Source organism: Leptonychotes weddellii, chromosome 1, assembly GCF_054177405.1.
Source record: "Leptonychotes weddellii isolate Sample4059 chromosome 1, ASM5417740v2, whole genome shotgun sequence".
Lineage (NCBI taxonomy): Eukaryota > Metazoa > Chordata > Mammalia > Carnivora > Phocidae > Leptonychotes > Leptonychotes weddellii.
Genome location: NC_138369.1, coordinates 77875198 through 77902645, shown reverse-complemented (window position 1 = coordinate 77902645; position 27448 = coordinate 77875198). Strand labels below are relative to the sequence as shown.

Genomic DNA, 27448 nt, shown 5'->3' with positions numbered 1-27448 from the left:
GTCGCCCGGTACCGCCCCACAGCGGGCCCACGGGGCGCAGCAGCCTGGCTGGGCATTCTGAACCCGTTCCTCGGGTGGTTCTGACGGGTACTCCTCCCGCCCACAGTCCCCAGAGCACCCGTGGGAGGGGCTGGAGGCCTTTCCCAGGGCTGTGGCTTCCCCCCCGCAGCATCCTCGGAGTCTAAGTGACACACTCTGACTAGAACTCGAGGGGTCACCGTGGCAGTGACTGGCTAGGGCAAGGCCCCCCTAGGCCTGCGCTCAGACGTGGGAATCCACGTGTAGCCAGCAGGCTGTCCACTTCCAGTGCACTTGAGGATGGGATGGACTGCTGACAAGGCTGGGGCCCTGGACCAGGAAGGCTTCTGAGGAAGGGCCTGTTGTGCCCGTGTTTACGTGGTCATCCCACAGCCCAAGACCGGCTTTGCTTCTGGTGGGTGAGGGGGAGGGGTTGTGTGAAGAAGAGGGGTGGGAGCCGGTGACCCTGCATCCTTCCTCCCCAGGCCCAGCAAACACCGGAGTCCCTAGGTATTTGTGCAAGGATGGAGCACCTGCACAGGGCAGCTGAGGGGTGCCCAGGGACAGGAGCCAGGGTGGCAGCTTCTTGGCAGTCATCTTCCTTAGCCCGGCCCCCTGCAGTGATCGACATCAAGCTGGACAAGCCCCAGGAGCCTCCAGCCAGCGAGGGAGGCTGCTCCTGCTAATGCAGCCTGCCCGGCCGGCTTCCTTTAACACTACTCGCTTGTTGTGTTGCTTCCTATTGGTTAGCTTCCTAAGGGGGGTGGGAAAGGAGCTTATCAGGATGGGAGGATTTTTCTTTTCTCTCTGTCTCTGGGAGTAGGGTGGGGTGGGGAGGGAGGCTGGGCATCAGGGATCACGTCACTCTTAACAGCTGTTACTTAAACAACTATTTTTTGGTTTGGTTGTAATATATTGTACTTTATTAAGATTGCCAAAAACTGTTAAAATTAAAAAAAAAAAATTTAAATCATGTGTATACAACTTTTTGCCAGATAAAAATGTAGTCATTTTTATTTAAAATATGTGCTTTTTGTTTTTGTATATTTGTAAACTTACAGAGAACATTTTCCACACACCTCCTCCTTCCTGCCCTCTTTGAATGGTTCATCACCTCTGCCCTCCTTCCACCCCAGCCCGATAAATTACAATTAATGGGGCAACTTAATTAGGCTCCAATCCCAGGCCCCACCCACCAAACAGGCCCTACCTGGCTAAATCAAACACTGAACAAAACAGCCTCTAAAGAGGCAACTTTTAATTCTGTCCTCCTTCTGTGGCCAGAGTGGGACATCAGCCATGGTCCTGAGCTGAATTAAGGCCTTGTGGACGGCAGGGAGCCCAGCGGGAGGCCTTACTGGAATTACTCCTGCCTCTCCCTTCCCCTCCCTGACAAGCCTTGAAGGGGTGGAGAGTACTTGCCACAGGCAGCCTGTGTCCTCTGTGGCCCCCTCAGTGATTGGCAGAGCAAGAGGTCGTCGGAAGGAAGGACGGGGCGCTGTTGGCAACTATGGGCTTGTACAAGTAGATCTGTGGTTCATAGCCTTGGGGCACCATGTGTGTTTCTGAAGACGTTCTAACCAATCTTCCCAGCGGTCAGCACCCATGTCTGGGTTGAATCTAAGGGAAGGGCCAAAAGAAACTCATTGTGTGCTGCCCGGAAGCCCTCGTCCTTACACGACAGGGAAGCTAGAGCCTGTATCACACGGTGTTTGTGACTGGGGAAGGGGGGTCGACCGCAGTACCGCCACCTTGAAGACTCATGTTCAGATCCTCGGTTGCTAATACTGTTGAGTGCTGTTCTGGAAAAGCTGACTTGCCCCACCGGCATCATGCAGTTGTAATCATTGTGCACGTACCTTTGAGGATATTGTAGCAGCGCTCTGGTTGCCTGAGGGTGCTGCTGACGTGGGGTCTCCAGAAGGCTGCCCAGAGAGAGCCATCCTTGCCATTTCGACTCCTTTCTGAGAAGGGCTTAGTCCTGAGGGCCTGTAAAAGTCTCTCAAGAGAATTCTAAGTGATGTAACCCATGGGGCCGCGTTCCAAATAGACCCAGACGTACTGAACCGAGCCTGCATAGAGCCAGGCAGTAGGCAGCAACTCTGGCCCAAAACCCTGCCCTCCAAGCTGGCATTGTCTCTGCCTCCAGACTGCTGTCGGGCGTGTCCTAGGTGAGCTAAATGACCATCTGGGAGGGGGTGGGGTGGGGTGGGATTCCTCCACAAAGCAGGACTCCAACAAGTTACTGCAGTGAATTTTGGAACTTCTCAGAAACTAATCCAAAATGGCAGCCAATAAGTAGACAGGACTCACTGGTATTTGTCCGGTGGGCCTGTCACACACTCTCAGCTTAAGGAGACTATATGACAGAGCTGTTGTTTAGAGAGGAATTTATCTTCAGGTGAAGAAGAGAGGAAGCAGGATTCTCACTGAGCTCCTCTTCCAGAAGGCAAAGACTGATGTATGAACGTAATTCCAGTGTCAATGTGTTTAGTTTTTATATGTGTGTACATAATTATATATAGAGATAGACTTGTGTATACACCTTCCACACACATTCTCACAGAGATACACGTGCTCAATGTATATTCTTGTTTTTCCTGCTCTCAAGTTGGAACTTGCATTGTGATAACAGTTTTGGAAATTCAAAAGTACTGCAACGTGTTGAAATAAGAAATACTTAATATTGTCAAAAAACTTGTGATTGTCTTGCCATCAATAAACTAATGCATAGATGTGTTCAACTACAGGCAAAAATAGCCATGGGAATATGTGCACCATTTCTCTCTCTACTTATATGCATCGGTGTGCATGCCCATGTGGGCCAGTCCCTCCCACCATGGCACCCCCGCCCCCAAGTGGTGCTTGTTGGAAGAGTGCTTACTTACCTCGTGAGAATTTATAGGAGTCCATGTTACAACGTCCGGCCTGGCTGGCAGTGAGGCCCGTTGCTTTTGGCCTCTGGGACAGCCCCATTTGCTGGGATCTGCATTGGGTCCCAGGGAATGAATGTATGGTGGATTCTCATTTTCTTGGTACTAAAGAGTAGCTTTTCTTAAACATTCCTGTAAAAACAAAGGAGAAACTCCCATTCCCTTCTCATGTGCACACATAGTTAAGGCACCACGAACACTTTTTTCCATCATAGCCTAGGAACAGTGAGAGATGCGGTAGATGTCACATGGCTTGATGTGGCCTCGGTGAGCCCTGCCTTCCTAGCATGTACACAAGGTCCTCTCTCGAGTCCAGGCTCTCCCCAGCCCTGCAGGCTTGAGGCGAGGGCAGTTGTCTCCTCTTGCCCTCCCGTCTTAGTGGTGCCACGCCATTCCATGACCCTCCTTCTCTCAGGCCTGATTCCCACCCCTCACTTCCTGGCCTGTTGAGGTAGCCAGATCTCTTGCACAGAAGTGGGTTGGTTCCTTGGCTCTCATGTTGAGCAGCTGCCATCACTGTTCTCTTGCCTGTAGGTGGTATCTTGACTTGGGATTTAAGGTTCAGTAATAAAATGATCAGATTCCCTTGAAGAAGAGGGGATGAAATTGCCTCCACATCCCCAGCGAGTGTGACATCCCAGCCGAATCCAGATGGGCTAGCCTGAGGCAAAGCCATCCTTCAGTCCCCTCCCTAAGGAGATGGCCAGAGTCCTCTTCAGGCCCTTTTTCTTTTTTTGGGGGGGGGGGTGTCTCAAAAGATGTCAGTAAAGCCCCTATTCCACAGGCATCTGAAAAACAGCGTAAGATGCAGGAGCAGATAGCGTGTTTAGAAATGCACACACGTGCCAGAGTGAGGGTGTGATGTCAGCAGCTTAAGTGTGAGAAGTGCGGCGTAGAGTCTGCGTCAGCAAGCCGGGCTGTTGTGAGCAAGCCCCTCTAGGTCAGAGGCCTCTCTGCCGTCACTGTCACCGCTCTCTTCTGTCTGCATGCTCCCGGGTCTGAGGGGCAAGGCCAGGTGGTTCAAGAGTCTCAGGCAACAGAAACAAGAACGAAAACGGCAGCAGCTAAGCGTACAGACTTATCTCGAGTGCAGCGTCTCCGGCCTCTCAACGGCAAGCCGGCGCTGGGAGCCCCTGCCCTCAAGGACCAGCTGTGACAGAACGGCGCCGCTGGCTTCGGTGTCCTGCAGGCACAGCAGCCTCATTCCTTCACACGGCAGAAGGCAGGTGAGGGTGTCAGGATGTGAGGACAGGTAGCCAAGGACCGAGTCCCATCCGAGCCACGTGAGGGGCAGCCGAGCAGAGAAGTTTTTGTGCGTCAACCAAGCAGGGCTGTACGCTCACTAATTTCCAAACTACCTCTCCCCCGAGCACGTGCGGCATCGCCCCCTAGCTACGGCAGCAGGACGCGGCGGTCTCAGAGGCAGAGAAGGGCCACTTGCTTCTGGTCACCCAGCGAGCCAGAAGCGGTCAGAGCCAAGGTGTTTCCATTCTTCAATCATCGCCAACCTGGGTGTGCAGATGTGACCGTGCACTTGCACGTAAAGGGCTGCCGGGCACGGGGGCTCCTCAGACCACCTCTGCTGAGGACTCTGGCCAGCATAGCTGAGTGAGCTGGGAAAGAACGCATGTCCATTTCACACTCCTCCATTGCCAAGAAGGGCCAGTCCCCAAGTCCACTCTGATTGTCAATGGGCACCCACAGACCAGGGCACCCTTTTGAGTTTTTGTTTGAAATGAACTATCTAGGTGTTCCAAAACCTTGGGCTCTCATGTGTAAACTCTTCGGTGCCAGATCCCTGTGTGGCTGACACTCCCCGCAGGGCATGGCTTATCCTTGCAGTGGGGTTTGGAAACTTCCTCCCAGTGGGAAGCCTCCAGACGCGGAAGGCCAGCTTGCATCGTGTGGTGTGTCAGCTTGTCCCCTCACTTACCTGCACCCATCCCCTTGAAAGTGGTTGGCCATGAGGAACACAGAGGGTGGCATTTCCATCGTTTACTGGCTCAGCAGGCATAAATGGCCACATTGACTTTACATAAAAACTGTGTAAAATGTGGAAGACTCAGCATGTTGAGCAAACAATAAACTGTCCTGATTCTCAACACAAAACATCTTGTCCAATGTTTCTAAGTGGTGCAGTCACATATGGGGGGCCAGGGGAGGGGGGAGGGCTGCGCCAAAACAGATTTCCTCGTGTGCCTGCTCCACAAACCATCATCCCACGTCTGGGGGCTAGGCCTGCCACCCAGAGCCCTCTGCTTCCTCCTCTTCACCTGGGCCCTCCACAGCCTCAGACACACTAATGAGGTGGAAGGGTCACTCATTTCCATCACTCTGCCTAAAGGCTCATGGAGAGGGAAGCCCCAGGCCGAACTGAGACTCAGGGCAGTGTGATAACTTCTGTCATCCCTGGTCTCCACTTGCCATGGCTGGGGTTTTGAAGGGTGGGTGTGGGGACTGAATCTCTCTCCCTTCTGGTGATCTCCAGAAAGCCATTTAAAGAATTTAAGGTGCACCATAATCATCCTCCAGGTGACACCAAGCAGCCACATACCACCTCCTGCTTGTCCCCACACTAGAGAACATCCCTGAGAGGCCCCTTCAGGTGTCAGTCATCTCCAGACTAAAAGATGCCCTGAAGGCCTGGACAGTTGTGGGACCAATCCAGAGAGGACACAAAGGCCAAGATCAGGCCCAGAACTGCTCTGGCCTGAAAATGCTGAGAATCCTGGAGCTACGGAGTAAGCCAAGTTCACCAGGTCTCATTCTTCGAGTTCAACTTCACTACATATCTTTCCCCTTCAAAGGTTCTAAAGTTTCTGGAACACCCCCCATCTGCCACCTCTAAATTAGGAGGAACAGGAAATAGATGTTCTGCCCACTAAGCCTAACTTCTCCGGCTGCCAGATGTAAAATGAGGTAGAGGAGGTCCAAGGGATGTCAAGGGGCAGAGGCCTCACAGCCCAAGTGCACACACTCGTACAAACCAGACTGAAGCCAGAGGCAAGCTATTCCAAACCCACACCATTTTTTCCAAGATTACCGTGCTCAGGATGACAGGACTTGAGACAGCAAGGGGAGGGCATAACGTAGGACACAGCATTGACACACACAACCCTCCAGCTGCCCCAGCCCTTGCCAGAAGAACGGAGCCCCCTGGGATTCCCCAGACACAAACGTGAAGATGACAGAGGGTTGGTGAATGACCTGTCTGACATGCCCCGCGTGGCACTGAGGGATGCTGCTCAAGGGGGGTTTCCTTATCACTGTAGCTGCATTTGTGTCCAGTGAGCAAGAGTGGAGAAAGGGGCTTTGATAATCCTATGCTAACCTCAAATTCAGAAATGCCAAAATAAGTATGCCGATATACAAATATACCAAAAATACCACAAAAACACACATTTCAGTTGAACACAATAATCTTAAGTCAACGGAACACTCAGTGCCTCACACGTACCAGGACCCCAGGGGGACACTGGGATCCCAGGAGGCACTGAGACAGAAGCCACGGGAAAAGGTAAGTGGCACGCCCCACTAACAACAGCTGTTGTTGACTCGGACCCCAGCAAATGGGCAGGTGCCTGGCAGTGGAGGGACTACCAAGGCCTCAGAACCCTTGGCAAAGGGCTTGAAAAAAAAGCTGGAACAAACAGTATGGCCAGCACCCCAACCCCTCATTCTGCACGCGTGCTCCATACCCTGTGGAAGACCCCATTCCAGAAGCAGTGGCGTGCCCAGGGCACATTCATCGCAGCCACCTCCCTATAATGGCACCTCTCCCTTAGCAAGGAACGGGGTCATTCGTATCAGGTGGCCCGTGAGCAAGTGGCAGGACCCATACACACCCAGGGGCCCAGACACCGTTGTGTGCCCAAAGAGCTGGTGCAGACCACTACAGTCTCATCTATGACCCACAGCTGTGCCTTGTCTGCCAGTCCCCATGACTGATCTCTCCCCATTCTGGCCACACTTGCCTCCCATCTCATGGAGAAATGGGACTACTTTGACTGAAGGACCTCAGGGCCACAAGAGAATACCAACAGACTAGAGAACACACAGGACCTCTCGAAACCCCTTCCCAGCACCCAAGGACTGGTCACCATGATCTCATCCTGGCCCAAACGCACAAGAATGGGATGACCAGCAGTGGAATAGGAAGCAGGATGAGAGCGCCCGGGAGGGACTCTCACCTGCTTGCTTACTTCATACCCTGTGCGAAAAACTAAACAGGGCGTGTGGCCCAAAGGACTTAAAAACCAAGCCTACTGAAGGCACATGTGATACTCCAGGGCAGGTGACTTCGGAGGGTGCTCCTAGGAGTCCCATGTGCCTGGTACAGGACACACTGAGCATGCAGACTCGAGACCACACCAGATCTGCCACTGAGTTCAACGTTTAGGAGCAGGGTCCTCAGAACAGCTGTCTGACGGGCATCACAGATCATTCTGATGCACACCAGCGTCTGAGAATCACTGTTTGAGAGAGAACTTTACCTTTCTGGTGTATTGCTTCCCCCAGTAAACAATTTATTAACCAGAAAAAATCAAAACGAAGCTAAGAGAACACATGCCTCTTAACAGAAGTGTGAAGCCACTGATTTTTATTCACATGAGCACCTACTGTGATTACGTGAATGTGTCACATTCATCACATTCTCTGTTGATTTCTGATTCATTATTCTTACCGGTCTCCTTGAATTACTGCTGGCTAATAAGGGCAAAAACTAAGAATCCAAAGGACGGTAAGAACACGAGCAGCAATGAGGCTTTCGAATAAGAACTCTGCCAGGGTCAAGGCTCAACGTCTTCTCCATTTCCGCCTGCACTTCCTCCACAGGCGAGCAGCAAGGCGTATGATCGAGGGCTGGGGGCTGGAGGGCTCTCGAGCCGAGCTAGGATGACCCACGGGAAGGGGGGGAAGGCAGAGGCTGGGTTGTAGTGCACACACACGGCGACCACACTCCCTGGGATGTTTTCGGCTCCATGCTTCTATTCTTTGACTCTCACAGCCAGGTGAAGTGCCCATGCCGCCCGCTGAGCACCCTGAGCACCTCTCCTGTCATGGCTCTGACCACACTGTTCTGGGACTAGCTTCTCCCTCACCCACAGCTACCCTTGTCCCCTCTGAAGCTTCAGTGGGGCTTGTCCCTGAGTGTGTGAAGTAGGCACAGCAGTTTGTTCTTGCGTACACTGCCATCTTCAGGCCCTGCACTCTAACACAGGCTCCCAGTTGTACTCACTCTACCATTCCATTCAATTGCTTTGAGCCGGACAGGTTGTTTTATTTACTAAGTAACACATGAATAACTTATAAAAGCCATAAAAGAGCCAACATTCAAGAAGACGACAAAGAACATCACTTTGAAAAAGCTGACTTTTCTTTTAACCACCAGTGAATATACACTTTAAAAAACTATGGAGAACTTCTTTCATTCACACGTGTTCCGTTAACATTCCAGCTCTGAGTACAAAACAGAGGCTGGTCAAACAGCATAGGAACGTAGCCCAGGAGCCCTCAGCCATCCAAAAACTCACAACAGCTTCTAAATCTTCATATACTCCTCAATTAAGGGAAAGCACGAGACCACACTAGACCCTTGGCATGTGGGGTGTAGCACTCATAGTTCTATCATCTGGGAATGACTCCGGGGGTTCAGGGCATGTTTTTGAAACCTAAGTACTATGAGGCTGGAGTGTGGACAAGTCACCAAGCTGATGAAGAACAGACCCGCTGTCAACACAGCCTTGCTGTTTCCTACCTGTCTTCCCATGTCGGGAGACTGCACTGTAACTACACCCACACCTCTGAGAATTCACAAAGGACTAGAGGATGGACTGCCCATGAATGTCAAGGGCAAATGGAATCAACTGGTTCCATACACAGGTTTGTTTTCAGGAAAAGGGACTAACACACAGAAGCAGAGGATGAGAAACTTTTCCGATGATAACCATACTCTCATGATAATATCCGCTCTATGCAGATCCACTTGTTTTGGTCACAAAGACCTTAACCCTAGGTCAAGCATTCACTAAAGGGCCAAAACCTAAACCTTAACCAAGGGAAGACACAGAGGCAGGTAAGTGACTAGAAAGCACTGAGGGAGAACTAAACTTAAAAACAAAAATTCCAAGTTACTTTCAACAACAATTTGTTTCCAGAACAAGAAAATGTTTCTAATTACATTTTGTACCCCTTCTTTATCAACTCCAGGCTACCACACTGTTTTCCAAAACTGTCAGCCACCCACCCACCCACACCCACACCCACTCTCACTCTCTCTCTCTCCCCCCGCCGCCGTCCTGAGCTCCGGCCCCGCCCCTCAGGCGATTTTAGCCAGCCATTTCTCCAGGTCCTGGATGTCGGCAGCGTCCCCTCTTCCGCCCTTGGCACTGCACTCCAGGAACTCCACTTTGAGGGGCAACTGCGAGAACTCAAATTCTTTGCCTTTCTTTCCCAGCTGAGTAGGGGCAGTGCTGGAACTGTCCAGTGTGCTGGGGGCAGCAGAACGGGTGACTCGTAAAGTGTTGCTACGAGACAAAAGAAAAACGAGTCAGGAAGGAGAGGAGTAACTTTTATATAACAACTAAAGGCCTTTAGGAAGCCACACTCTTTCCTAAACATTTCAGCACTCATAAAACTGTGAATTATGCTATGAAGACTGTTGACTAATCCTTTGCAGTCATAGATTGCTCTCAGACAGGAGAGATGGGGGTCTAGACGGACTTGGCTTGACGAGAGCAGCTTAATCATGTGCCCAGGTCACACCAACCACCTCTCAGCCCAGGGCCCCCTTATCCCCTTCCACTAGGATCATCAGCATGATGCCATTTTTGAACATATTTTTTAAATACATGCTGTATGTGTTACAATAACTTAAGTCTCTGAAAGTTAAGTGTGGGAAAATGCAGTATTTATATTTATCACGAGTCTATGTGGATACAGAGCTTAGTAAAACCACAAACTTCAGATTCTCATATCTGGTTTGGGCACAATTACTACTCTCCAACCTCTTTACCCATGAAAACCTTCCCAATTTAAGTTGTCTTACTGCCACCTGCTGGCCCCAAAAAAGGGTGCACAGCAATGCTCATATGTCTACTTTTTCCACCCCTTTTCTGCTATCCAGAAGCAGTGAATGTGCTCTCAATGTGCTTCCTTACAAAACAAAAGCATTTCTTGGAGCTGTAAGACTGCATGAAAATTCGTGAAGAATCTGCAGGAAAAACTAATGCCTTGTTTAGAAAGAAACACGCACACATGGAAAAAGTATTTTAAAAAACAATTAATATAAAATTCTAGATACTAAATTCAAGATATTGGGGAGGAGCCCCTAAGGCCTTCTAAGCAAGGTGGTGGGTCCATGGGTATTCATTTTAATATTCTTTAAATTCAATATAAAGGGGCGCCTGGGTGTCTCAGTCGTTAAGCATCTGCCTTCAGCTCAGCTGATCCCAGGGTCCTGGGATCGAGCCCCACATCGGGCTCCCTGCTCCGTGGGAAGCCTGCTTCTCCCTCTCCCACTCCCCCTGCTTGTGTTCCCTCTCTTGCTGTGTCTCTCTGTCAAATAAATAAAATCTAAAAAAAAAAAAAAAGAATATATGTGTCATATGTATCCCTTTATATGTAAGATATTTTACAATAAAAAAAAACTTAAAAAGGAAAAAAGGCCAAACATAACATGTACTCAGCTCTTGCCATAAGGCCATGTGAACATATGTTAGCCTTGTTATTCAGAAGACTATAAAATGCTTCAAAGCTGATAGAGCTAATTCTCACAAACACAGGATTAATCTAAAATCAGACTCCTGGGGCACCTGGCTGGCTCAGTCGGAGGAGGGTGCGACTCTTGATCTTGGGGTCATGAGTTTGAGCCCCACACTGGGTGTTAGCGATTACTAACAAAAATAAACTTTTAAAAATAAAATAAAATCTGACTCTTAATTTAACTGATACTCACGTAGCAACTTTTTTTTTTAAAGATTTTATTTATTTATTTAATTGACAGAGAGAGAGAGAGAGCGTGAGAGGGAACACAAGCAGGGGGAGTGGGAGAGGGAGAAGCAGGCTTCCCGCTGAGCACGGAGCCCAATGTGGGGCTCGATCCCAGAACTCTGGGACCATGACCTGAGCCGAAGGCAGTCGCTTAACCAACTGAGCCACCCAGGTGCCCCTCACCTAGCAACTTTTAACATTTTACTTCACTACCTTATAATATAGCATTTCCATCTGTATTGCTTTTCTATGGCTCTTTAGAGTGAAAAGCAAATGGACTAAGGAAAAGACATGTTTTGAACACAGGAATACATAGACTATACTGCTAAAAAGAAAAAACCAAAATGGATACACAAGTATTATGATCACTTTTTCCCCCAATTCCCAACAACTGCAACAGAATTTCTAGAAAAATCAAATCACCTAGTTGTTCTAATTTCCTTAGCCTAACAACAAGCAATTTATAGTCTCAAGAGAGTAACCATCAGGAGTAAGGGAAAAATGATAAACATTCATTCAGAAGGGACAGAAGCCACTGACACTGACATCAGCAAGATGGCAGAATAGGAGTTTCCAGCACAAGTCTTCTCACAGAACCATCAATTTGAATAACCACCCATGCACGAGAGAGAAGGAATCCATGTCCAAGATTACGGCACCTGGGTGTTATACAGAAATAAGAAAGGATGCATTGAAAGAGAATAGGAAGGACAGTTTCACATGACCCACATTACTTTTCCTGCGAGCATGGAGAGAGATGCTTCACTTGGGGGGAAGGACAGTAAAGTAAACACTCATTATGCCACAGAATCCAGCACCAGGCTGGTCCCCATGGCCCCAACCCACTCCTATGGGCCCAAGCTCCAGGACCACCCCCAGTGGACCCCAGCACCAGGCCTGCCCCAGTAGACACAGGCACCTGGCCAGGCTACCCAAGTGGACCCTGGTGCCGGGCCCACTTCCATGAACCCAGGCAGTAGGCCCACATACCCATGGACCTAGCAGCCAAGCCAGTCTGCCCAAGCACTCCAGCAGCAAGCCCATCAAAGGAACAAAATAAAGCACCAATAACTGACCTTAAAGAAATGGAGATCTATGAAATGCATGACAAAGAATTCAAAATAATCATTTGGAAGTTCACTGAGCTATAAAAGAGAACAGACAACTCAACAAAATGAGAAAAGTAATATATGAATAAAAATGAGAAGTTCGGGGCACCTGGCTGGCTCAGTTGGTAGAGCATGAGACTCTTGATCTCAGGTTCGTGAGTTCAAGCCCAACATTGGGCATGGAGGCTACTTAAAAAAAAAAAAAGAGAGAAGCTCAACAAAGAGAAGCCATAAAAAGTTTTTATGCTACGAGCTAAAGAACACAATGACTGATGTGAAAAATTCCGAGATCTTTAACAGCAGACTTGATCAAGCAGAAGAATCAGAGAACCTGAAGGCAGGTAATTTGAAGTTACCCAATGAGAACAAAAAGAAAAAAAGAGTAAAGAGAGACTACATAACTTATAAGACATCATTAAAGGAAGCAAGTACATGCATTATGGCAGTCCAAAAAGGAGCAGAGAAAGACAAACAGCAAGCTTATTTATAAAGAAATAATACAGAAAAACCCTAAATCTAGAAAGGGAAATGAACATCTAGATCCATTAAGCTTGGGAACCCCAAACAGATTAAACATAAAGAGAGCTTCACCAAGACACATTGTAATCAAATTGACAAAAAGTCAAAGAGAATTCTGAAAGCAGCAAGAGGAAAGCCAATAGTCGCAAACAAGGGAAACCCCATAAGACTAAATTTCTTAGCCTTGGCAGAAACTCTGTATGCCAGTACAGAGTGGAATGATATTCAAAGTACTGAAAGAAAAAAACTGCCACCAATACTATACCCAGCAAAACTGTCCCATCAGACATAAAGGAGAAAAAATTTCCCAGACACACAAAATCTGAGGGAATTCATAACCACTAGACCTGCCTTGCAAGAAATGCTAAAGGCAGTTCTTCAAGGTGAGACAAAAGGACACTAACTAACAACATGAAAACATATGAAAGTATAAAACTCACTATAACAGTAAGAGTATATTCAAATTCAGAATACTCTAATACTCTAATGGTGACACATAAATCACTTAACCCTAGCATAAAAGCTACAGATGAAAGTATTAAAGATAACTATGACTACAATAATTTATTAATGGATATACAATATAAAAATGTGAATTGTAGATAAAAATGTGAATTGTGGAATCAATAGTATAAATGAAGGGGACAAAGTTAATGTGTACAATTTTTGTATGCAGTGGAAGCTGTTATCAGCTTAAAATAAGATTACCAATACTATGTTTTACAAAATTCTCATTGTAATCACAAAGAAAAAACCTATAGTAGATACACAAAATAAAAAGAAAAAAATCAGAGAATAACACCACAAACAAATCATTAAAGAAAGAGAAGAAAGGGACAAAGGAATTATAAAACAGAAGACAATCAACAAAACAGAATAAGTCCTTACCTATCAGTAATTACTTTAAATGTAAATGGTTTAAATTCTCTAATCAAAACAGAGTGGATGAATATATTAAAAAAACAAGATTGAACTATATGCTGTCTCCAGGAGATACACTTTATATTTAAGTTCTAAGTAAAGGGATAGAAAAAGATATTCCATGCAAATGATAACCAAAAGGGCAAGGCTGGCTATACCTATTTCATCAAAACAGACTTTAAGTCAAAAATTGTCACAGGAGACAAAGAAAGTCATTATATAATAATAAAGGGGTCAATTCATCAAGAGGATATAATAATTGTAACCATATATGCACCTAACATTAGTGAATCTAAATACATACAGCAAATATTAATAGAACTAAAGAGAGAAATAGATATCAATACAATAATAGCAGGGGATTTCAATACCACACTTCCAACAATGAACAGATCATCTAGACAAAAAAATCAATAAGAAAACAACATATTTGAACAAGACTATACATAAAATATTCCTAACAGACAAATACAGAACACTCCATCCAACAATTGCAGAATGCATTCTTTTTAAGTGTACATAGAAGTCTCCAGGATAGATAACATGTTAGGCCACAAAACAAGTCAACAAATTTAAGAAGACTGAAATGACATCATGTATCTTTTCTGACCACAATGGTATGAACCTAGAAATCAGTAACAGAAGGAATACTGGAAAATTCACAAATATGTGGGGAGTAAATAACACATTTCTGAACAACTAATAGGTCAAGGAAGAATCCAAAAGCAAATAAAAAAATATTGAAACAAATGAAAATGGAAACCCAACACACCAAAACTTACAGGATGCAGCAAAATGCAGTTCTGAGAGGGAAATTTATAGCAATACATATCTATTCTAAGAAAAAAGAAAGATCTCAGATAAACAACCTAACTTGACACCTCCAGGAACTAGAAAAAGAACAAACTAACCCGAAAGCTAGCATAAGGAAGGAAAAAATAAACATCAGAGCAGAAACAAATGAAATACAGACTAGAAAATATCAATGAAACGAAGAGTTGTTTTTTTGAAAGATAAACAAAATGGACAAACCTTTAGCAAGGAGAAAGAGAGAAGACTAAAATTAACAAAATCAGAAATGAAAGGGGTAACATATCACAGAAATACAAAGGATAAGAGACTATTATTAACAAATTAGACAACCTAGAAGAAATGGATAAATTCCTAGAAACACACAACATACTAAAACTGAATCTTGAAAAAATAGAAAATCTGAACAGACCAATAACGAGGAAGGAGACTGAATCAGTAATCAAAAACCACCAGCAAAGAAAAACCCAGGACCAGATGGCTCACTGGTGAATTCTACCAAACATTTAAAGAATCAACCCCAATTCTTCTCAAACTCTTCCTAATTAAAGAGGAGGTAACACTCCCAAACTCTTTTTACAAGGCCAGCATTACTCTGATATCCAAGCCAGACAAGGATACTACAAGAAATGTATAGGCCAATATACCTAATGAACACAGATATAAAAATCCTCAATAAAATACTGGCAAACCAAATCCAAAAGTACATATTAAATGGATTGTACACTATGATCAAATGGGATTTACTCAAGATGCAAAGATAGTTCAACATACACAAACCAATAGAAGTGATACACCACATTAACAGGATGAAGGATAAAAATCGTAATGATCATCTCAATAAAGAAAAATCACTTGACAAAAATCAACATCCTTTCACGATTAAAACTCAACAATATAGGCACAGAAGGAATTTAGCTCAAAATAATAAGGGCCATATATGACAAGCCCACAGAAAATACCATATTCAACAGTGAAAAGCTAAAAGCTTTTCCTCTAAGATCAAAACAAGGATGCCCACTCTCACCACGTCTATTCAGCATAGCACTGGAAGTCCTAGACAGAGCAATTAGGCAAAGAAAGAAACAAAAAGCATGAAAATCCCAAAAGAAGTAAGATTATCTCTGTTCACAGATGACTTAATCTTATGTATATAAATCCCTAAAGACACCACCAAAAAAACCACAACTACTAAACAAATTTAGTAAAGTTGCAGGATACAAAATCAACATACAAAAATCAGTTATGTTTCTATACACTACTAATGAACTATCAGAGAAATTAAGAATTACCAATCCCATTCACAGTAGCATCAAAAATAAAATACTTAAGCATAAATGTAATGAAGTAGGCAAAAGATCTATACACTGAAAACTATAAGACATTCGTAAAGAAATTGAAGACATGAATAAAGGAAAAGATATCCCTTGTTCTGTATTGCAATAATTAAATACTGTTTAAAATGTCAGTATGATGCAAAGCCCTCTACAGATTCAATGCAATACCTATCAATATTCCAATAGAATTTTTTGCAAAAATAGAAGAAACAATGATAGAATTCATATGGAACCACAAAAAGACCCATAATAGCCAAAGTAATCTTGAGTAAAAACAAAAAAGCCAGAGGCATCACACTTCCAGATTTCAAATTATATAACAAAGCTACTGTAACCAAAACAGTATGAAACTGACATAAGAAGACACATAGACCAATAGAATGAAGTAGAGGGGCAAGAAATAAACCCACGCATACAGTCAATTAACCTTTTATAAGAATGACAATATACAATGGGATTGTCTCTTCAATAAATGGTGCCAGGAAAACTGGATATCTACATGCAAAATAAAATTAGACATTTATCTTCTACCATACACAAAAATCAGCTCAAAATTTATTAAAGACTTACACGTAAGACCTGAAGCCATAAAAATCAAAGAAGAAAACACCAGGGGAAAAGCTCAGTGACCTGGGTTGTGGCAATGAGTTTTTGGATATGACACCAAAAGCACAGACAACAAAAGGAAACATAAATGTGATTGCTAAATTAAGTAACTTATGCAGAGCAAAGGAAACAATCAGTAAAACAATAAGGTAACCTGGAACTGGAGAAAATACCTGCAAACCATATATCGGATAAGGATTAATATCCAAAATATATAAGGAACTCCTACAAGTCAATAACAAAGAAACAATCCAATTGAAAAATGGACAAAGGACAGACATTTCTCCAAAGAGGACACACAAATAGCCAGTAAGTACATGAAAAGGTACTCAACATAACTAATCATCAGGGAAATGCAAATCAAAACCACCATGAGATATCACCTCACACCTGAGATAATGACTAATATTAAAACAAAACAAACAAGTTAAGTTGTGGAGATGCAGACAAAAGGCAATCCAGGATTGGTACACTGTTGGTGGGAATGTAAATTGGTACATCCACTATGGAAAACAGCATGAAGATTCCTCAAAAAATTACAAATAAAACTACTACTATATGATCCAGCAATTCCACTTCTGGGTATTTATCCAAAGGAATTAAAATCAGGATCTTGAAGAGGTACTTGCACTCCCATGTTCACTGTAGCATTATTACAATAGCCAATATATGGAAGCAACCTAAATGTCCACCAAAGGATGAATGGATAAAGAAAATGTGGAACATACATACAGTGGGATATGATTCAGCCCTGAAAAAGAAGGAAATCGTACTATTTACAACAACATGGATGAACCTAGAGGACATTATGCTAAGTGATATAACAGACACAGTAAGACAAATAATATATGATCATACTTATATGTGGAATCTAAAACAAACACATAGAAGCAGAGTAGAATGGTGGTTACTGGGGTGGGGGGAGGGAGAAATGGGGAGCCTTTGACCATTAGGTCAAAGGTTATAAAGTTTCAGTTATGCAGGGGCGTCTGGGTGGCTCAGTTCGTTCGTTAAGCGTCTGCCTTCGGCTAAGGTCATGATCCCAGCCCATGTCAGGTTCCCTGCTCATGGAGGGAGAGGAGCCTGCTTCTCCCTCTCCCTCTCTCTCTCCCCCCAACTTATACTCACATATCTCTCTCTCTCTCAAATAAATAAAATCTTTTTTTAAAAAAAGTTTCAGTTATGCAAATAAGTATGTACTAGAGATCTACTATACAGCATAGTGTCTATAAGCTAACAATACTGCCTTGTATACTTAGAATCTTAAGTATTCTCATGAAACGTTCTCTTTTTTTCTCTTTCTCTCTCTCATTCTCACACAAACACACACAAATAATAAAGGGAGCAGGAGGAAACTCTGGAAAGTAATGGATATTTTTATGGCCTTGATGCTGGTGATGCTTTCAAAGTTGGATACTTATCCCTAAATGCATGGGGTTGTACACATTAAATATGCACAGCTTTTTACATATCAATTACCCCTCCATAAAGGGGTTTAAAAAATCTCTTTTGATATTCAACTTGAAAGCATGAGGTCTTTGATAAATCTGATTGAACAGCTAACTTTACTCTTCTATTCATATATTAAAAAGTTTAAAGCATATGGACTTAAATATGTCATTCTCAATTAGAAGAAAAAAAAAAAAAAAGAAACCACAGAAAATGACAGACCAGGCCTGGTAGAATTTTTCTGTAAAGAGTCATACATTAAATGTTTTGGGCTTATGGGTGACATTTAGTTTCTGTCACATATTTTTTACTTTTCTTATTTTTTTACCTGCCCTTTAAAAATGTAAAACTATTTCTTGTTTGCACACCCTGAGCAGGAGTATTCTTAAGTATTCTCATGAAACCCTAAGCTCCTGAGTATAGGAACCACATCACATTTCCCCCTATAGCCACATCCTGAATGCAGGGCTTGCCATATACTAGATGAATTATAGGTACTTGTTAAATGTATAAAACAGTAAGTAAATCCTAGTGGTGAAAAAAATGTGCTCAAAGTTGAATTATTTTTTTTTAAGATTTTATTTATTTATTTGAGAGAGAGCACGAGCAGAGGGCAGGGCAGAGGGAGAAGCCAACTCCCCGCTGATCAGGGAGCTGGACATGGGGCTCAATCCTGGGACTCCAGGATCATGACCTGAGCCAAAGGCAGACACTTAACTGAGCCACCCAGGTGCCCCTCAAAGTTGTATTTATACAATTTTTCCTCATCAGATTCTTTTCTTTAATAATAATTTTTTAAAAAGTCTACACAACAGCAACAAGAAAACCTAACTTGCTTCATTATAATGTTGATGGTAGCTCCTGGGTAAACAAGTTTTAGCTAGCTCTTACAAACTGGCAGAGGACAGACATGCTAGATTTCTTAAAACTCAAAAGGCTATAGCTCACTTTACAAATTTTTAAACACTAAAATCAAGCTAAATAATATTGCAATGTAGCTGGAAAATAATAAAAATAAGCTATAAAATAGTATAATAGGTTTTTAAATTTTTCTAAAGAGTTCCTTTCTTATTCTGTCAACAAAAATTTCCATGGCTTTCAAATGTTTTAGTTTCTAAAACCTTTCATATCTACTACAAATGAACTAGAAATAGTGGGAAAATGAATTGAGCTTATGGTCTCAATAAACCTGAGATCTTCTTTCCACAAATTTTTAAAATATCCATAAACATCCCACTGATGCTTTTTAGAATTCCACTAATTCTTTTGTCAATTATTTAACAAATATATTTCACACTATTTGGGCTATGGTAATCATACACAACCAAAGACCTTAAGCAGTATATTCATATTTCCTAAGTTTTAAGATATACATTAATCAATATGATTTATTCATACTCACAGTTCTTTCTCAAGCTGCTGTTGAATTAACTTTGCGGATTTTGCCATTGTAATGTCTGTAAAGAAATGAAGACACTGTTATAGTTTAAACCAGAAAGGGTCTTTTCCCAAGACTTCTTGCACATATGGAGGGCAGCCCTGTCAGGACCCCTCTCACTCTTGAGAGCTTTTTCTGTATCTTCACTTAATAAACTTCTAACACTTTACTCACACACACACACACAAAAGACTTCTTGCACATACGGAAAATTCCAATTTAAACCAATAAGTTTCTTTTCCCTTTTTTCCTAAAGAACTTTTTACCATTAGTAGCTTAACTACCAAAGTAAGCTTTATAATTTTCATGTATGGGTTTTCCTACAATAATGCTTATAAATGTATTAAGCTCATATCCCTAAAATTGATTAGCTCTTTCATGAAAGTTTTCTACATCTTACAAACCTCTTAAATCAACATATATGTAAGTCCAGCCAGTGTAACAGAAAGAAAACCTACCAGCTTTTTGATTGTAACAAGAGCCTTCACTCTGACAGAAATATCCTACTTGTCATATAAAAGTAAACTAAGCACATTCCCAGCTGATACTAAGATGGTAAGTCACTCAAGTGCACTTTGGTAAGAGAGGAACACTGGTTTGGCACCCAGCAAAAGCCAAATAAATATTACCTTCTCTTCCTATACCAAAGAGAAGAAACAGAGAGGCCAGGTATTGATCCTAACACCAATTCCGGATTAGGTATTGTTAGGGTTATTACTACCTGATCACTTCTGAGCAATGCACTGGGCTCTTTGTAGAATCAGAATTTTAATCTGAAAGTAGACTGTAAAATCAACTAGTTTATCTTATGTTAGAGGTAATGAAACTGAAGCCTAGTTTTATTGGGTGTGATAGAAAATGTTTAACGGTTATGAGGTTAAAGTAAACACAACTTATGCAAACCCCCCTTGATAAAACGTGCTGGAAGGTAAATTTGTTTGAAAGGAGAGACTCCCCCCTGGCCCTCCACAATTGTGTGTGATAGGACATACTGTCAATCTGACAAACTTAACTTGGTAAATAAAGTAAAATGATTTATAATTTTGTGAAATGCAAAACACTGTTATCAAAGAAAAACTGGTGATAGTTACTCCTTAGAACAGCCTGGTAAAACTAATGAAAATGCAGATATATAAACAATTTTAAGATTTAAAATCCTTCACAGTTCCTTAACAATTATCTCTCATCCTCAATAATAACAACTGTAGATAACTGTATTAGCTCTTAGTGCAATCCCAGAAAAATCTCAGTTATTATTGCTGGAAAACATGATGGCACCTTGCTTATTGCAGGCGATTAAGAATGATGGTGTGTTCTTCAGACTCATACTGTCAATGAGGACTTGATACAGAAACTCTGCCACATCTTTCACCTCTCGCTGGAAGGCTGCACTGTCCACAACAAACACAACAGCCCTGGAGGGGGAGATAGAAAAACCAGCATGTAAGCATGCAGTAGTGCAGCATTACATTGAAAAGTTATATTCTTAATTTCATCCAATTCAATCCTAATGAATAACACACAGCAGACTCACATGCAAGTGTGCACACATGTAATCACACCATACAAATACTCACTTAACAAAGGACTACTGAGGAGATGCCAAGTGAAGTGTGTGCATTTTTGGTAACTGTGTACTTCTGGTGACTGTACAGTTTGAAATACTATTTTTTATCAAGTTTTACAAAAATGCAGAAACAACAACAAAAAAAACAGGACTACTAACTGTTACCGTATATCAATGACTGATCCAAAAAGACAAAAGGAAATCATGCCTGCCCTCAAAGACCAGGAAATCATCATATACAAAACTGTGTGATAAAATGCTAAAACAGACCTATGCACCTGTTATAACAGGAACAAACAGGAAGACCATTTACATGAGAACAGGTCAAGATGACTTTAAAGGAGGATGTCAACAACTGGGCTGAATTTTAGCCAGACAAAAAATTGGGACACAGACTGTCTGGAAAGCAGTATGTGCAGAGCACAAAGGAGTAGAACAGCATGGCCTAGGGAATTCAAGGTAGGCTGGTACACAGGGTAGAAATCAGGCTTAATGGAAGACAGATAAATCTAAGAGGGTAACCAAACTAGAAGCAGAGTGACCTGGTAGGGCCCAACCTAAGGCAGCAACAGTGAGAATCCTCATGTGCCACAAATAAAGAGGTATCAAAGCTAAAGCAAAGCAGTCCAGGAATAAGAGCAGATAACAGACTCTAGGGACGAGGGTTTGAATACTCAGGTGTGGCTGGAAATGAGCAATGGCCAACATGCAGTCGGGGAGCTGGAACTGAACCCCCTGTACGAAACTTACAACTTAAAAGCTATCTAGTGGAGCAGGGTGTGGGAAAATAATCCAAGAGGAACTGAAATACCAGGCCTCCTGTGCCACACAGATGGGGGGGGCGGGTAATGAATTTACACTCTTTTGTGGTGTAAGATGCAGAAAGATTTATATAAAAACGGGGCCAGACTCAATGAACTCCGAGGGTCCCCAACAGAAGGAAATATGAACCCATTCTGGAGAGAGGCTTTCATATCCTACAGCAGTAAAAAACAGCAACCACAACACCAAAATATTAAAAATACAATACCATTTATATTATCATCCCCCCAAAACTGAAACTTTGGTATAAATCTAATAAAATATGTACAAGATCTACATGAGGAAAACTACAAAACTGATCAACAGAATCAAAGTAGAACTAGATAAACAGAGATATCCCACAATCGGATAGGAAGACTAAACAGTTTCAAAATGTCAGTTCTTCCCAACTTGATCTATAGATTCTAATCAAAACCTCAGCAACTTATTCTGCAGATGCTGACAAACTGATTCTGTAGTTTATATGGAGAGACAAAGAACTCAGAATAGCCAACACAATACTGAAGAGCAAAGCTGGAGGACTGACACTGCCCAACTTACTATGAAGCTTTAGTAATCAAGATAGCATGGTCCTGATGAAAAAAGAGATCAGTAGAACAGAATAAAGTCCAGAAAGAGACCACTATGTATTTGGTCAAGTGATAAGTGATCTTTGACAAAGGACGAAAGGCAGTACAGATGGTCCCCAACTTACAATTCAACTTACAACTTTTTAACTTTACAATGGTGCAAAAGCAATACACATTCAATAGAAACCATACTTCAGATTTTAAATTTTAATCTTTTCCTGGGTTAGCAATATGCAGTACAATCTCGTGTGATACTGGGCAGCAGCAGTGAGCCACTGCTCCCAGTCAGGCACTGGGTCAGGAGGGTAAGCACCTAATATACAGAACCATTCTGGTTTTTACTTTTAGTATAGTATTCAACAAATTACACTGAGATATTCAACACTTTACTATAAAATAGACTTTGTGTTAGATGATTTTGCCCAACCGTAGGCTAACGTAAGTGTTTTGAACACATGTAAGGTAGGCTAGGCTAAGCTACAACATCTGGTAGGTGTATTAAAGGCATTTTCAACTTGAGATATTTTCAATTTACTATAGGTTTATCAGAATGTAACCTCATTGTTAAGTAAGATCTGTACAACAGAACAAAGATAATCTTTTCAAATGATGCTAGAACAAACATCCCCACATGCAAAAAAAAAAAAAATGAATATATACAATGAATAGATACAGACCATATCCTTTTCACAAGAATTAACTCAAAATGGATCACTTACCTAAATGTAAACCACAAAATCATAAACCTGAGAGAGAACACAGGAGAGTATCTAGATATTTTGGGTCTGGCAATGATTTTTTAGCTACAACGCTAAAGGCATAACCCATGGGAAAAAAATCTATAAACTGAACTTTATTAAAGATAAAAATTTCTGCTCTACAAAAGTCACCATCGAAAGAATGAAAAGATGAACCAAAGACTGGGAGGAAATATTTGCAAAAGATAAATCTGATAAAGAACTGTTATCCAAAATATACAAAGAACTCTTAAAACTCAACAATAAAAAACAACCCAATTAAAAAACGGGTCAAAGATCTTTACAGACACCTCGCCAAACAAGATCTATAGACAGCAAATAAGTATATGAAGAGATGATCCACATCCTATCAATGTCATCAGGGAAATGCAACTTAAAGAAGTTCGATATCACTATGTATGTACTAGAATGGCTGAAATCAAGAACACTGACAACACTAAATGCCTGTGAGGACGCAGAGCAACAGGAACCCTCATACATTGCTGGTGGGAATGCAAAATGGTACAGCCACTTTGGAAGACAGTTTGGCAATTTCTCACAAAACTAAACATACTCTTACCATATGATTCCTCAATTGCAGTTCTTGATATTCACCCAAAAACTTATGTCCACACAAAACCATGCACACAGATGTTTACAGCAGCTTTATTCAGAATTGCCAAAACTTGGAAGCAACCAAGAAGTCCTTAAGTAGGTGAACGGATAAACTGTGGTACATCCAGACAATGACATATTATCCAGCACTAAAAAGAAATGAGCTATTGAACAATGAAAAAAACATGGAAGTAACTTGAATATATATTAGTAAGTAAAAGAAGCCAATCTGAAAGGCTACCTACTGTATGATTCCAACTATATGACATTCTGAAAAAGGTAAAATATGGGGACTTAAAAAGATGAGTAGCTGTCAGGGGTTAGGGGACAGAAGGATGAATTAGCAGAACACAGAGGATTTTTAGGGCAGTGAAAATACTCTATGAAACTATAAATGGTGAATACATGTCATTATACATTTGTTCAAATCCGTAGAGTGTACAACACCAAGAGTGAATACTAATATAAAACACAGACTCAGAATGATTATGATGTGTCAGTGTTAAGAGGTTCATCAGTTGTAACAAATGAACCACTCTGGTGAAGGATGCTTAAAATAGGGAAGGCTATGCATGTGTGTGGAGTGGGGAGTAATACAGGAAATCTTTGGACCTGTTGCTCAATTTTGCTGTGAACCTAAAACTGCCCTAAAAAAGTCTATTTTTTAAAAAATTCACACAACAGATAGATTGCTCATCACCACCATCTTGTGGGCAAGGAAGCAACAACAAAATATAAGTCAAGATACCTTCAAAAATAAGGAAAGAAACAACTGCCTCATTCCATCAAACCTAAGGTTCCATCAATTAAAAGACACATTATTTCAAGTACAACTAAGAAAAGGAAAATGCTGCCAATTACAACACAAACAACCATAACTAGCATTCTAATTTCATAGATATTAAAATGCCTTAAAATCAATGAAATATGGTATTAAAAAATCATGAAATGTGGCATATTGATTTTCCTCTTAAGTTCTTATCAGTGTTAGAGACAAAACAAGAATCAAGCATCTTCAACTGAAGCACAAGAATTTTAAGAAGAGTAACACTAGGACAATAGTAAAAGACACATGAAAATAGTGTTCTGTACTTTTGAGGCACTAAATTTAGGTAATTTAAGAACATAAATATATAATGTTGGATTTAAATAGCTTCTAGGATTTCACCTAGCTTTCAAATTCCTTTTTTGGATTTTAATAGTTATACACGTTATTAAAATTTATCCTCAAAGTAAATGAAAAATTTACTAACATGGTGAAGGTGAACACTTTCTAAACACTCTTGAGAAACACTTTCAAACATTATCTCATATAATCCTCATAAAATCCTAGTAAAGGTGGGCTTGCAGAAATGGCTGTCCCCAAGGTCCATGCTCTTTCCCCCATAGAGGAGGGGGATACCACCAGAGCAAGTATGTGTGGCTTTGATATACAAATTCAGGCAAGTTCACTCCAAATCCTACTTACCTGGCTGAAGCCTTAAAACGCTCTAAGAACTGAAGTCTCAAGCTCTCATGGCCAGGGAGATCAATCAAGGTCAGGCTAGTGGCCTAAGGATAGCAGCAATAACATTAAATGACGTTTTGGTCTTGATTCACATTCACAACATAAACTTCTCATACGAGATTTCAGGTACCATAACGGTGTCCATTTTATTAATGAATCAAAAAAATGTGCACCATAATTAATTAAAGAACCAAACAAATGTTCACAAAGCCTCTTCTATTTATAAATCATGAGTAGAGGCTCCAGGGATTTAACAGTGAGCACAAACAGACATAATCCCTGTTCCAACAGGGTTTATAATATAATCAGAAAGATCAACACAATGTAAAATTACAAATAAATGTAAAGTTACAACTTTGATAAATGTTCCAAGTGTACGTGAGAAACTGACCCTGTTTGGGGGAGTCAGGAAAGTGCAGTCCACCTGAGGCTGGGGAAATACATTAGTATGAATAAAAACAAAAACATGTGAAAATAGTAGTAAATATTCACAAACTAAATAATGTAACAGGAGACCTACACTTTATCATATAGCATGTTACCATTACAGGGATCCCCAATCTCTGTAACAACAAAACATCCCTTTACGTGTCCACTGTAATTTAATTTTTAAACATCTGCCGACTAGACCCACCGTTTATTTGTTCCAACTGCCAATATTTTATGTCAATCACTGAAACAGGGAGGTATTGTGCCCATACTGAGCTGACTCATTAAACACTCCCTTAAGAGCTATTCACTCCAGGCTTCCTTCTTGAGCTCAGGTTCAATGTGGATGTGGCTATGCTCAGTAAGACTCTCGGGTATAATCCTGGTACACTTTTCAGGTCCATGAACATTTCTCAGATGTTCTACCTTATCCATAGCCAGCCTTAACGACTGTTCAGCAGGAGGGAGTCAGGATCATGCACAGATCTAACATAATTACAGTCGAATTCATTATGACCTGTTACTTATTCTGTGCAGTCTTTAATGGGTAAGAATATGATGTATGCTAGCTTAAAAAAAAAATACTGGTAAGAGTCTCGGGATCTCAGGTTAGGACCCATTACCACATTTCATAATTAGCACTACACCACTCTAAGCAATTCAGAAAGACACATTACTAGATACATTATTAACTTGAGAGAGAGAGAGAGACTACATCTAAAACATGTGAGGGTGAGGGGGTGGGAGGAGTAAAAAAAGAAGGGAGGAATGTTCTACATTTTCTTTTTCTTTTTTTTCTTTTTTCTTTTTTTTTAGAGAGAGCACGCATGAGCAGGCAGGGGGTGGGGGCTGAGGGAAAGGTAGAGATAATCTCAAGCAGGTTCCATGCCTAGCACAGAGCCCTATGCAGGGCTCGATCTCATAACCCTGAGATCATGACCTCAACTGAAATCAAGAGTCAGCTGCTTAACTGACTGAGCCACCCAGGTGCCCCTACATTTTCAATAAAAATATGCAAGTCTCATATGTAACGTTAAGTTTTCCAAAAGCCATATTAAAAAAGTAAAAAGATAAAAATTAATTTAATAATATATATTTAACCCAACATATCTATCTTTTTAACAAGTAAAAAAATCAAGAAATCGTTGATATTTTACTTTTTTTTTTAAAGACTTTATTTATTTATTTGACAGAGAGAGACACAGCAAGAGAGGGAACACAAGCAGGGGGAGTGGGAGAGGGAGAAGCAGGCTTCCCACTGAGCAGGGAGCCCGATGCGGGGCTCGATCCCAGGATCCTGGGATCATGACCTGAGCCGAAGGCAGACGCTTAAGGACTGAGCCACCCAGGCGCCCCGATGTTTTACTTTTCATTCCAAGTTCAAAATCTGGTGTATACTTTACACTTAGAGCACCCCTCAATTTGGACTAGTCACATTTCAGGTGCTCAATAGTCACACATAGCCAACGGCTATTCCATTGGAAAGTACAGGTCTAAAGTATACCCTGGAATATCCCACTTAAAAAATCTGGCACAAGTCCCCCAAGAATTAAAGCTCTCCCAAACCTGAACTTTCAAAATCTAAAATTTTGGGAATTTAAAAAGGACTGGGCTAGAAAGAGTACCATTATTGAAAAAAGCAAAAAATATCTGTAAGACATTTAGAAGAATGTCTCTTTATCTTTGTTTATAATGTTTAATTCTGGAGGAACCAGAAAAGGGGGCTGGGGGCAAACAAAAGGAGAAAAGGTCTCTAGGATAACCATTCTCATTCATCCATCTATACATCTACCCCTCCAACCATCCCCCCAGCCTTTCTTCTACTCACCAAATACTTATTATTCATTGCAATCAACTTGGCAGTCACTATCCACATTCTGGAGCTACATAGGTACATAAAAAGTCCTTCTCATGATTCCTTACTGTTCCTTACTGGTATTTTTGAAATATACTCATGTATACTCTTTAACATGTCCAATGTAACACTGTAAAAGCAAAAGATTATACCAACAAACTAAATGTGTGTTAATAGAGCTCTTATTAAATAAGAACTTAATTGAATGGTACAGC

At 41.8% G+C, this 27448-nt stretch overlaps 2 protein-coding genes across 2 annotated transcripts in view; one reads left to right on the top strand and one right to left on the bottom strand.

The window, feature by feature from the left end:
* The window catches only part of RAB6B (RAB6B, member RAS oncogene family), a 58830-nt gene extending 56053 nt beyond the window's left edge, over nt 1-2777 (top strand). Inside the window, exon 8 of the mRNA XM_081826672.1 lies at nt 640-2777. Coding sequence (XP_081682798.1) covers nt 640-704 — 65 coding nt within the window. The 3' untranslated portion in view covers nt 705-2777. The remainder of the gene's footprint in view (nt 1-639) is intronic.
* A 5434-nt stretch (nt 2778-8211) lies between these two features.
* Nucleotides 8212-27448, bottom strand: part of LOC102739031 (serotransferrin) — a 54924-nt gene continuing 35687 nt past the window's right edge. Inside the window, 4 exon segments of the mRNA XM_081826679.1 lie at nt 8212-9478; nt 19097-19151; nt 20411-20547; nt 24911-24993. Of these exon segments, the coding sequence (XP_081682805.1) occupies nt 9271-9478; nt 19097-19151; nt 20411-20547; nt 24911-24993 (483 nt within the window). The 3' untranslated portion in view covers nt 8212-9270.